The sequence below is a fragment of the Syngnathus floridae genome, chromosome 1 (genome assembly GCF_059516105.1).
Source record: "Syngnathus floridae isolate MCC-2025c chromosome 1, RoL_Sflo_1.0, whole genome shotgun sequence".
Classification (NCBI taxonomy): domain Eukaryota; kingdom Metazoa; phylum Chordata; class Actinopteri; order Syngnathiformes; family Syngnathidae; genus Syngnathus; species Syngnathus floridae.
Window position 1 is genome coordinate 26,088,510 of NC_142413.1, and position 14,067 is coordinate 26,102,576.

At 40.5% G+C, this 14,067-nt stretch overlaps 1 protein-coding gene across 5 annotated transcripts in view; it reads right to left on the reverse strand.

Moving 5' to 3' along the window:
* spdl1 (spindle apparatus coiled-coil protein 1) overlaps window positions 1-14,067 on the reverse strand; it is a 192,484-nt gene that overhangs the window by 162,311 nt on the left and 16,106 nt on the right. For all 5 annotated transcript variants that reach the window (XM_088390585.1, XM_088390601.1, XM_088390568.1 and 2 more), the window contains one exon: window positions 395-565. In XM_088390585.1, the coding sequence (XP_088246711.1) occupies window positions 395-565 (171 nt within the window). Of the gene's footprint in view, window positions 1-394; window positions 566-14,067 lie in introns of those variants that run through there.

Below are 14,067 nucleotides of genomic sequence, written 5' to 3' on the forward strand. Positions count from 1 at the left end.
TTTAGGATGGCTTGACTGCTCCCACTTGCTTCCTTTGGAGGCGCAATTAGAGTTGATGCAATCCTCAGAGTAACGGGAATGTAATAACGAACGGAGTCAGCTGGCATGCGGGTCCTCTCGGCTCATCGAGGTTTGACAACCAAATTTCGTCCGACATCCGAAGCAAAAAAATCTCAAATTTTTTGTTCGAAAACCGATTTGTTCGAGAACCAGGATGTTCGAAAACCGAGGCTCCACTGTATTCAAAGATTTAAGAACTTTTTTATGTTGTCATTATGGGGAGATGCAAGTAGAATTTTGAGGGAAACTCGTGTCCAGTACATGTACCTTGCTTCTGGAATAGGCTCCAGTTCACTTGTGAAAAAAATGAATGGATGGATTTGAAGTGTCATACCTCCAACGCACTTGTCATCTTTATTCTCTGTTCCTCAAACAGAGTTTGTGTTTCTGTTAGCTGATTAAGCAGATCCAAGCCAGCATGGGCAGCCAGGTGGACTTCCTCCTCCTTTTGCCTCAGTTGGTCCCGGAGAAACTGTATCTCATCCTCTCTTGCTGTGTCAGACATCTGAAGAGGCAAATATTTTAGTTGTTTCAGAAAAGATGGTTCGGCACAGACTGCTGATGGAGCTCTAGTTTTGGAGCCAATATTTTTCCCCTATAAAATTGATTGATTGATTGGATTGATTGATTCATTGAGACTTTATTGATCCCGGGGGTGGGGAAATTCAGATTTCTCCATTTTCTATTACATATTTGTATCTATTACATAAATCCGTTGGGGCAGGAGGAATCAAACAATTATTAATGGGTGTTGCCAAACGGAAATCCGAGTAATAAACATGGCGGATTCGCAAATCCTTGACTGGCTTCAGAGGGGGGCCCCGGTGACCCGTGTCCAGGTGAGGGAAAACTAAGTCCATATATTATATTCTTCATAAGGGGTCTTTTAAGCTGTGCTGTGTCTGGCCCATCACCTAGAACCCTTTTACCATGGGTGACCCTACCAGGGGCATGAAGCCCCAGACAACATGGCTCCTAGGATCCTATGATCCCAATGGACATGCAAACCCCTCCACCACAATAAGGTGACGACTCACGGAGGGGGGTTCGATAAACTTATTTATGTTATAATTATTTGAATAACTTAATATGTTACGTCAGGCACTTTCTCAGTTCCTCTTTTATGTGTTTATGTAACGTTAGCATACCATATCGTACAGCCTGTTGCCTATTAATGTCCGTTCTTGATGTTAAGATTTTGTCAAATAAATTTCCCCCAAATATGCGACTTACACTCAGGTGCGACATGTTTTTTTCCCCTTTATTGTGCATTTTATGGCTGGTGCGACTTATACTCCGGTGTGACTTATATTCCGGAAAATACGGTATGTAAATATATAAATAAATACGCACATTATTGAATGTTGTTATTGTGCAATTTTTGTATTATGTGTTGTATTGTATATAAAGTTTGCCTTATATAAAGTTTGACTGAATACCTCATTGACTGGGTTGACATTTTTGTATTATACAAGGTCCGGCAAAATGATCTTACACATTTGTAGGTTTAATAAAATGCAAATAAATTAAAGAAACAAAAAAAAAGGTTTTTTTCAAAAAGTACCTATAATGCCATTTTGTTTCGTTTCGTTTTATTTTCAAATAATGTTATTTTGTTTCGTTTCAGTTGCTAACATGAATTGGAATGTGAACATTGCGCTTTCATTGTGGAAACGTTTATCAAGAACGAATCTGTAACTGCAACATAATGAGCGTTCCGTTTGCGCTTCAGACTTGGTAGACATGATCCCGCACCTGCTCGAAACACGATCTTGTTTTGGGTTACTACCTTCAGAGCCAGTGGATCAGCATTGAAACGAAAATTAACCGGCCAACCTCGCACCACCACAACTTATTCAAAAACGAAACGAAAATTAAATGAAACAAAAACAAAACAAAACGGCATTATATGTACTTTTTTATTTGCGTTTTATTAAACCTATAAATGTGTCAGATCATTTTGCCGGACCCTGTATGTTGTATTGTATATGAAGATCGCCTTAAATTAACGTGTAAAAATGTTCGCCTTATATAAAGTTGATATAAGTTTGACTGAATACCTCATTGACTGGTTTGACATTCCCTTTAGCACAGCTCCAGCTAGTGGAAGCATAATGCAACCCTAGTCAACCCCAGTTTGATGCAGTAGCTTCTGTTCTATCCACCTTTTAATCCAGTGTGCCCTATATATGAAAATATTTCTAAAATAAAACATTCAATGAAGGTGCACTTTATAATCCAGTGCACCTTATAGTGCAGGAAATACGGTATATAGTATATATTATATATATATATATATATATATATATATATATATATATATATATATATATATATATATATAGTATATACTATGTCATATACATGCATAAAATATGGTAAGTGCTGGCCTATTACTTAAAAATAATAATTATTATATAATTATGTGTGAGTAGGACTTGTGTAGTGTGCGTGCGGCGTTGATGCAATGTTGTAGAAGCCAGCAACTGTAAAAAGTAAAAAAAAAAAAAAAGGAAGGGCTCTGACATCTATCAGTGTGCGTTTGCGGTAAAAACGTCAACAAAACAACTTGCGCCAACATAATATTCCCTGGAAGTGTTGGGAAAACAAAGTCAAGGGGAAATGCAAGTTTTTCAATAATTGGTAGGAGGACGCTATATTGAGTTTGCTTTAGCGCCATACTTCAAGAAGAAGCTAGTTATGAGTGTTAACGAACCCGGACCAGTCGTCCTCATGTTCGATGAAAGTCTCAATACGTGTTCAGGAAAAACAACTGATGGACATACACATTCGATTTTTAAAGAATAACTGACTTCAAATTATTTTGGTTCCGAATTCCTGGGATATGTGAGGGCCGATGATCTGTCAGCACATCAAAGTAAGTGTGGAAAAGGGCGATCCAGGTTGCTTGCGTGTGTTGGCTCACATGTTGAGCTCTTGATTTGTGAAATAAAGAGCCGGTTATCAAACCCATGTCTTCCCTGGTACGTTGGTAACGCTACAATATAGTTACATATATACGTAGATCTGTGTAATAATTGGAGGCACCACCTGACAACGAGGCTGACGTCAGCGCGCACGTAGGTCCGGAATCAACAGCTGTTTTTTGTTGTTGTTGTTGTTTTTGACACAGAGGATGAATATTCCGGTGGATTTAATGATTAGGAGTGACATGGATGGTTCGTTAAAATTGTTGTTTATATTACAATTATTTGATGTATCTAGTCTGACGTCAGCGACCCACGTACTTTCGGTGTCAACAATGGTGTTTTTTTTTTTTTTTTTTTTTGAGTGACATGGAAGATGAAGATTCTGGTGAATTTATTGATTTGGAGTGACACGGATGGTTCAATAAAATTGTTGTTTATATTACATTTACTTGATATATCTAGACTGACGTCCGCGGCGCACGTAGTCTTTCTGGCGTCAACAGCTGTTTTTTGTTTGTTTTTTTCTTTCAAATGACACGGAAGACGAAGATTCTGATGGATTTATTGATTTGGAGTGACACGGATGGTTCAATAAAATTGTTGTTTGTAGTATTGTTATTTCATACATAATTTATATATTGTTATATGGGCCTGTAGAAATGTATAAACTGCAACGCGCCGCTGTCATCGGACTTGTTTACATAAAGGAGGACCAACTCGATCGATGGCTTTAATGATTTGGAGTGACACAGATGGTTTGATAAAGGTGTTATTTATGTTATAGTCAATTGAATAACTCTTGTTACATCAGGCCCGTTCTCAGCTTCTCGTTTGTGTTTATGTCACGTTAGCATACCGTATTGTTTAGCCTGTTGTTGCTCGTTGTTGTCTGTTCTTGGTGTTGGATTCTGTCAAATAAATTTCCCCCAAAATGCGACTCATACACCGGAGCGACTTATGGTTTTTTTTCACTTTATTGTGCATTTTATGGCTGATGCGACGTATATTCCGAAGCGACTTTTAGTCCGAAAAACACAGTATTTTGTAGAAAAATATTGCTTTCAACCACTCAAATGTGCTCTCAGGCTTAAACGAGCGACTACTTCAGTACCAACAGCTCAAAACAGTAAACAAAAAACTCAACTCTCATTTTGTATCAGCAGCTTAACAGTACATTCAATTTTCAATAAAATAAATGGTAGCATTTTGTAGAAAAATATTTTTGACCACTCAAAACTTGCCAAAATATTTTATTTTAGCGCGACAAATCTTGCATACAACGTAGCTTTTGTCCAATTCATTTCCTCCGTCAACATTGTAGAATCTAAAATGATTCCACAATTTTTAGGAGCAGGTCCGATCTCTCGGCGAAGTGGATTGAATATCTCAGGCTCAGCCATGTTTGCTGTTTTTTTTCTGGAGGAGTGTATGGGGAAGTGTGCGGAGTGTACCACTGTGCTGTCGGTCCGTTCCGCATAGCATCTCGGAGAATGCGCTTACTGTATTTTAGTTCCGCTTTACTTGGCATATTTAAATAATCGGAATTTGGATGTTTGCAAATCGTTCTCGATTCTTCCACGGCCGAATCGCGATTAATCTAAGAATCGCAATTAATCTAAGAATCGGAAATTTCCCCCACCTCTAGTAATAGAGTGAATTAAGAATAAATAATAGAATATAATACATGCTAAAAACATACCGTTTTTCTAACTTATCTACCTGCGAAACACCCGCCTGCCCTATGTTTTACCAAAGGAAACGGTAATGCCATATTTGTAGGTTAAGGTTGTCTTTGCTTTTGTGTGTGAGCGAGAGAACCATCAGTAAACAATGTAATTAGTTCAAGTTACTAGTTACCTTTACAAAACGTAATTGAATTAGTAATCAGGGATGAGAATTTTCCGTGTTTTTTTCCGTCGAAAGTATCATTTTCGTGAATCATAACGAACGACACTAGTGTGTCTTTACTTTTACATGCATGTGGGTTTAGAAAGTAACATGATGTTACATATAAACTGATGTTAGGCTAAAGAATAAATCTTCATATATATATAGAGTCAAACCTCGGTTTTCGAACGTCCTGGTTCTCAAACAAATCGGATTTTGAACGAAAAACTCGAGATTTTTTTGCTTCGAACCTCGCGAGATGAGCCAAAAGGACCGGAGAAAACCCGACCACGTGGCCCGGATGCCAACTGACTCCGTTAGTGATTGTATTTTCTTTACTTTGAGGATTTTATTAACCCCTAATCATGCCTCCAAAGAAAGCAAGTCGGAGAAGTAAAGCCTTCCTAAAACACAGTCAGTCATGAAGCAATGCACGATCGGACCAAATTAAGCTCTCTGCGTTCCACTTAAATTTTGGAAAGTACATCAAGACTTTTAAAATATTTTCTAAATTTCAGCGACGGCTCTGTCACAATAATGCGACCAGCGGGGTGCAGTTACGCCGTCGGTGGCATGCTACGGTTGTGCGTTCGGCGGTGCGCTGCAGTTGCGCGATCGAACAAAAATGCACAAATGAAAAAAATGCTTAAAAAAGGCGGGTTTTTTGTCTTGGAACGGATTAAATTTTTTTCCATTACTTGTGATGGGAAAAATAGATTAGGAATTCGACCGATTCACTTCTCGAACCGCCTTCTGGAACGGATTGTGGTCGAAAACCGAGGTTTGACTATGTATACCGTATTTTTCGGACTAAAAGTCGCTCCAGAATATAGGTCGCATTAGCCATAAAATGCACAATAACGTGAAAAAAAACATATATAAGTCGCTCCAGAGTAAAAGTCGCATTTTGGGGGAAATTTATTCGACAAAATACAACACCAAGAACCAGGAGCAGATGGATGTAGTGTTTGTGTCAAGTAATAGGAATAACATGTAAAGGTCATTGCATAAAAGGTTTTTACTGCATTTATTAACAGCATTAAAAAAATATTTTACCCCTTAACTACTACCATATTTTTCGGACTAAAAGTCGCTCCGGAATATAGGTCGCATTAGCCATAAAGTGCACAATAACGTGAAAAAAAAACATCTATAAGTCGCTCCGGCGTATAAGTCGCATTTTGGGGAAAATGTATTCGACAAAATCCAACACCAAGAACAGACACGAACTCGTTCTTTCATACATAAACACAAACGAAGAGCTAAGAACGGGCCTTACATAAATTCATAGTTATTCAAATAACTATTACATAAATAACACCTTTATAAAACCATCTGTCACTCCAATTTATTAAATCCATCGATCGTCCTTTATGTCAACAATGCCGGCTGGTTGCACTTCAAAATATTCCACAGGCCCATATAACGATATATAAATTATATATCAAATAACTATTATATAAGCAATAATAATATCAAACGATTTGTCGTTCCTACCCTCACCTATGGTCACGAGCTGTGGGTCGTGACCGAAAGAACGAGATCCCCGATACAAGCGGCCGAAATGAGTTTTCTCCGCAGGATATCCAGGCTCTCCCTTAGAGATAGGGTGAGAAGCTCGGTCATCCGGGAGAGACTCGGAGTAGAGTCGCTACTCCTCCACGTTGAGAGGAGCCAGATGAGGTGGCTTGGGCATCTTATCAGGATGCCTCCTGGACGCCTCCCTGGGGAGGTGTTCCGGGCATGTGCCACCGGTAGGAGACCCCGGGGATGACCCAGGACGCGCTGGAAAGACTATGTCTCTTAGCTGGCCTGGGAACGCCTTGGGATCCCCCGGGATGAGCTGGATGAAGTGGCTGGGGAGAGGGAAGTCTGGGAGTCCCTCCTAAAGCTGCTGCCCCCGCGACCCGACCCCGGATAAGCGGAAGAAGATGGAGGGATGGATCTGTCACTCCAAATCATTAAATCCATCGATCGTCCTTTATGTCAAAAACTGATGGCGCTTGCACTTCAAAATATTCCACAGGCCCATATAACAATATATAAATTATATATCAAATAACTATTATATAAGCAATAATATTATCAAACCATCTGTGTCACTCCAAATCATGAAATCCATCGATCAAATTCCTCGCCCTTTGTCAACAACGCCACGCGTGTGCCCTGACGTCAGCCTCGTCGTTATTCCACAGATCTAGTATACAACTATATTATAGCGTTAACAAAGTACAAGGAAAGACGTGGGTTAGGTAAACGGCTCTTTATTTAACAAAACGAGTTCAACGAGCCAACAACTACTGAACTGGAACGATAAAAACATATACAAGTTGCTACACGAAATAAAATATATCAAATAACTATAACAAATAGTTCACCGCCACACGGCCCCAAGCTCCGGCGTCAACTTCCAGGCATGTGGCGGCGTGGACTTCCAATCCCCGGAGGTGGCACTTCCAGCCACGGAGGTGGAAGAGAGCTCCATAGAATAGGACCGGGCGTGCGTAAAAGCCATGTCCGAGCCCCATCCACCGGTCTGGGACAGCCACCCGGCCGCGCGCCGGCCCCCGACTTCATCCACATAGGTAAAAGAGAGCTCCGTAGAGTAGGACCGGGCGTGCGTAAAATCCATAATAGTTTTTCAAACCTTTTGTGTCACTCCAAATCATTAAGTCCTTCAAACTCTTCGTCCTCTGTGTCACTTACAAACAAAGCCGCTAATGATGCCGGTAGTACGTGGGGCCCTTAGTCATCTTCGTCATCCCGTGATCGAATCTTTGTCCCTTATATAAACAACCACCGCGCTGCTGACGTCACTTGTAATTCAGATTACAGTAATCCCTTGCTACTTGTTTATTGCGGTTTGACTTTTTTTTTTTTTTTTTTTAAATATAAAGGACGATCGATGGATTTAATGAATTGGAGTGACACAGATGGTTTTATAAACGTGTTATTTATGTAATAGTTATTTGAATAACTATAAATTTATGTCAGGCCCGTTCTTAGCTCTTCGTTTGTGTTTATGTCACGTTAGCATACCTATCGTTTAGCCTGTTGTTGCTCGTTCATGTCTGTTCTTGGTGTTGGATTTTGTCGAATAAATTTCCCCCAAAATGCGACTTATATGTCGGCGCGACTGATATGGGTAAAGTATTGTTTTAATGCTGTTAATAAATGCATTCGTTTTCAAAAAGCTTTTTTTGATTATCCATGCTTTACTACCAACTTACTTCACTGCTGAATGACATCTATGATACCGGGAACATACCTGCTGACATGCTTCGCTCCACATTTATCACCCTCCCCAAAAAACCAGGAACAACTGATTGTGAAAGTCACAGAACAATAAGCCTCATGAGCCATACATTGAAACTCCTCCTGAAAATACTTCTGGTGAGGCTGAGAAATAAAATAAGACCAGAGATCTCAGAAGCACAATTTGGTTTTGTTGCTGATAAAGGAACAATAAATGCCATATTCACAATGACCATGATAATAGAAAGGTGTATAGAAATGCAAAATGATATCTACCTTTGCTTCATTGACTACTCTAAGGCCTTCGACAAAGTGAGGCATGTAGAACTTTTCCAAATTCTGAACAAACTGGATATTGATGGCAAGGACCTTAGAATATTGAGCAACCTCTACTGGAAACAGACAGCCACAGTGAGAATAGATGGCGTGCATAGTGAAGAAACTCCAATCAGGCGGGGAGTGAGACAGGGATGTGTCCTATCCCCAGACCTCTTCAATTTATACAGTGAAATGATTCTAAGGAACATCGAAGACATGAGAGGAATATGGCTGGGCGGACACAATATCAACAATCTAAGATACGCTGACGATATTGTTCTAATGGCACAGTCAGAACAGACCCTCCAAGAGATACTGAATACTGTTGTGGAGGCAAGTGAAAGGAAAGGACTGGCTCTAAATATATCAAAAACAGAAAGCATGACGATCTCAAAAAAGCCTATAGCACCAACATGCAAACTACAAAGTCATGGCGCGCAGGTAAAACAAGTCAACAAGTTCAAATATCTGGGCTATTCCATTACATTAGACGGGAAATGCATATCAGAGGTACAAAAACGCATTGCCATAGCGAAAGTCACATTTAAACAGCTGTCCCCAGTCATGACCAACAGAAACATCAAAACTACAACCAAATGCAGAATACTAAAGGCATATGTATGGTCGGTTCTCTTGTATGGATGCGAATGCTGGACAATCGACAGCAGCATAAGGAAAAAACTAGAGGCAACAGAGATGTGGTTCCTCAGAAGAATTCTGAAGATATCATGGAAGGAAAAACGGACAAATCAGGAGGTCCTCGAAATGATGAATATGAAAAGATCACTCCTCAATACAGTACGAAAAAGACAGATGAAATTCTTTGGGCACACCTACAGAACAAAGGGAATAGAACATCTCAGCGCAACAGCAAAGATTGAGGGAAAGAGAAGCAGAGGACGCAAACGACAAATGTATGTGGACAGCCTCAATGAATGGGCAACTCATAAAGAGCTAACAAACAACCAGTTCATGAAAGCTTCGGATGACAGAGAAGAATGGAGGGCCATGGCCGTCAATGCCTGTTCCAGGCAAGACACTTGATGATGATGATGACTACCCACTAAAAGTAAAAACCTTTTATACAATGACCTTGACATGTTATTCCTATTACTTCACACAAACACAACATCCATCTGGTCCTGGTTCGGTACCCCGGTCAAAATTTAGAACCCAATTCGGCCCGCAAGTCAAGAAGTTTGCCCACCCCTGGGCTATGCAGTTAGACTGAACTGCTCTCTGTCTTTATATCGCTGTTTAAGTGTTCAAACACTGTGGCTATATTAACTAATTTCCGTAGTTAAGCTGATGTATACAAACCGGATTCGGTTGAAGTTGGGAAACTGTGTAAAATGTAAATAAAAACAAAATACGATTTGAAAATCCTTCTCAACCCATGTTCAATTGAATACACTACAAAGACAACATATTTAATGTTCAAACTGATAAACTTAATTGTTTTTTGCCAAATAATAATTAACTTAGAATTTCATGAATGCAACACGTCCAGTAGAAATTAGGAAAGGTGGCAAAAAATACTGAGAAAGCTGAGAAAAGCTCATCAAACACCGATTTGGAACATCCCACATGTGATCAGGCTAATTGGGAACAAGTGGGTACCTTGTTTGGGTATAAAAGGAGCCTCCCCAAACATGCTCAGTCATTCACAAGCAAGGACGGGGCGAGATTCACCACTGCGTGAGAAAATAGTTGAACAGTTTAAGAACAACATTTCTCAAAGCAAAATTGCAATGAATTTAGGGATTTCAACATCTACGGTCCATAATATCAAAAGTTTCAGAGAATCTGGTGAAATCACTGCACGTAAGCGCCCCGGCCGGAAACGAAGACTGAATAACCGTGACCTTCAACCCTCAGAGGGCACTGCCTTAAAAACCAACATGTGGAAAGGATATCACCAAATGGGCTCAGGAAAACTTCAGAAAGCCACTGTCAGTAAATACAGTTCGTCACTACATCAGTAAGTGCGGGTTAAAACTCCATGCAAAGCAAAAGCCATTTATGAACAACATCCAGAAACCCTGCCGGGTTCTCTGGGCCCGAGCTCATGTAAAATGGACTGATGCACAATCGAAGTGTTTTGTGGTCTGATGAGTCCACTTTTCGAATTGTTTTTGGAAACACTGGATGTCGTGTCCTCCGGACCAAAGAGGAAGCGGACCATCCGGACCTTTAACACAAAGTTCAAAAGCCAGCATCTATGATGGTATGGGGATGCATTAGTTCCCATGCCATGGGTGACTTACATTTCTGTGAAGGCAACATAAATTCTGAATAGTACATACAGATTTTGGAGCAACATATGCTGCCATCCAAGCGACATCTTTTTCATGACGTCAGTCTATACTGTGTATAGTGTGTCTATCAGGCACATGCACTCATTTACCAGGGGCGGTAAAGGGCTCAACATGGTTTCCTCAGCTGTCACCATAAGTTGTTAAAAAATGAATAATATAATAAAACATAATTTAATATCTGTCCTGTGGTCTACGCTTTTAATGCAATTTTGGTGTGTTTCCTATACATTTGGATCATTTTCATAGTCAGAATAGCTGTATTTCTTGTTCAAATAACAACGGGAGACGAGAATCATGGAGGCTGAGGCAGTGACAGGTAGTGCCTCTCAGGGCGTGCGTGTGAGAGTGTGCACCACTCACACATTGTACTGAGCGCGTGCAAACGGCGCGTGCTTGCAGTCAGCGGGAAAATACGGGCCTTGAGGCAGCCAATACTTTTGCCTCAAAGAAGGGGCGATAGTGGGCCTGCGGCTAATAGTTCACAACACGGGTAAATGCGAGAGTAAATTAAGAAGAAAAAAAACAAAAGAAAAACAACCAACAACATTCGGTGCTAATGCGTTGCTATTTGGCTTTATTTTCCCTGAAAATGGAGGATATAATCTCGAAAATAAGACATTTTTCAAAACTTGACTTTCAGTCAAAGCAAGAAATCATAAGTAAGGGAAGACCAACGCCAGATTTGCGAGGATTAATTCAAACTACGGGCCTACCGGGATGGACTACAACACGTTCGTTTCAAAAGAATTGGTAAAAAAGACTGCATTTACAAGTAAAGGTAAGAATACTGCAGTGGTGTGTTTAAATGTACAGTGGTGTGTTTAAAATGTTATTAAATTTAATCAAGAATGGGATAACAACCATGTATGCTTGTAAATCTGACTTGTGAGTCAGTGCCTTAGCGTCATACAGTACGTTTGTAAATCTGACTGAGTCAGCGCCACACCAACCCCAACCCTCATCGCACGTCACTTGTCTATATGTACCTATGTGTGTGTGTGTGTGTGTTTGTGTGTGTAGATATAGTTATATATAGAGAGTTGATAGATAGATAGATAGATAGATAGATAGATAGATAGATAGATAGATAGATAGATAGATAGATAGATAGATAGATAGATAGATAGATAGATGTGTGACCACCCCAGACCTCCGGCTACTTTTCAGTGGTTTCACATTTGTGGGCATCACGAAAGTCTGCTATACAGTGAACCCTTGCTATATCGCGGTTCACCTTTCATGGTCTCGCTGCTTCACGGATTTGCATGGTGCATTGTGTTCTGCATTCTGATTGGCTAAACCAGGGGTGGGCAAACTTTCTGACTTGCGGGCCGAATTGGGTTCTAAATTTTGACCGAGGGGCCGAACCAGAAGCAGATGGATGTAGTGTTTGTGTGAAGTAATAGAAATGACATGTAAAAGTCATTGCATATAAGGTTTTTACTTTAAGTAGGTAGTAAACCGTGGATATTCAAAAAAGGCTTTTGGAAAAAAAAATGCATTTATTAACAGCATTAAAAGAATATTTCACCAAAAAACTACTATCAGTGATTCTCATTAAATATGACACTGTTATTATGAATAATAGTTTCCATCACTTCAACGCCTGCAGGTCAGATTTATGAAATATGTTTATCTAATGAGGCAAAATCACATTAAACGGCAAACATTCTGACCACATACATCATCTTGAAGAATCAGTGAAAGAACGCATCTAAACAAAGTAATAAAGAAATCAATAGTATTGTTGGTCTCCCTTTTTGCTAGTGCATCACGGTCTGGAGTAAAATTCGTTGCGGTAATTTTTAGGCTCGAGCCGAGGTGTCTGTCCGTTAACCTAGATCTGTGACGGGCTTTGTTGACGTTCATGTGGCTGAACGTCTGCTCACACACATAGGTCGAGCCAAATTGTCAACTCTTTTTTAACATTCAGCACTCAGTGTTCACCTTTCTTTTCCTCGGGCCACTCATTTTAAATGTAAGGATTCCAGGGGAAGGTTTGTGGGTGGCATTAGCGTAAAACTGTATCTGAAAGCTCAGCGCGCAAATTACGAGAATGCTGACATCACAGCCCACACTCAAAATTCGGCACTGATGGAAATAAAGCGCGGGGTGCACCGGGTGCGTACTACTTAGCACCTACACGTACTTGTGAGTGTGCACTGAGCTTTCTGACACAGCTTCCGGGAGTAAATGCGCAGGCGGGCGCTTTCCCATCTACTGGGGAAACATAGTAATCGCAGGGAAAATGACACAAAAAATGATTAATAATACAATTTATTCAGATTTGGCGGGCCAGATTAAACAGCCCCGTGGGCTGGATGTTTTATTATTATTATTTAATATTCAATGTTTTACCAGGTAAGCTAATTGAGAACACTTTCTCATATACAATGGCGACCTGGAGTCAAGGGTTGTGAAGTGTCTTGCCCAAGGACACAACGACATGTGATTGTGACAGAGCTGGGATCGAACCGCCAAACCTCCGGTGACTGAATGACCGACTCTCCTGCCTGAGCCACAGCCGCCACGCGGGCCGTAGTTTGCCCACGCCTGGGCTAAACAATCTCTGCTTCTTCTCTCCCTGTGTGCCAATAACGTTGCGGTTTAATATGTACACATACGTAAAACAGTTTGTCAAGTATAAGTCTGCAAATTCTCTTGCAATTTCAAGTTTCTCTAAAACCCATAATGTCGACAAAACGTTCTGCACCGACAAAGGCACTTGCAGTCAGGCCCAAAAGGCAGAGGAAGCTGCTAACTACCGCAGAAAAAGTTAAACTTCCGGACATGCTCAAGGAAGGCAGAAGCTATGTGGCTGTAGGTCCCCATTACGGAATTAATGAAGATTTTGTTCATTCCAAAAAGGAGGAAAATAATGTAAGGACGACAGCAGCAATAAGTTTTAATAAGGATGCAAAAATGGTTGCAACTGTCCGCAACAAGACCATGGTAAGGTAGCTTTGTGGATTAATGACTGCAGAAAAAAAAAAACATTACGCTGCATATGAATGTTATCTGCACAAAAGCTAGAACACTGTATCAAACCTTTGCTGACAGCGACAGAGAAGCGGTGGAAGATGCAGATACCGGGCCATCATCAAGTACTGTTCACGCAGTACCAAGCACATTTAATACCAGCAAGGGCTGGTTTGAAAAATTTAAGAAACGCTTTGGACTTAAAAATGTTTCTCTGCACGGAGAGATCGCCTCTGCGAATACCGCTGCAGCAGAAGCGTTCGTGAACAATAAATTTAAAGTGATCATTGAGGAAGGGGGATATACCGTATTTTTCGGAC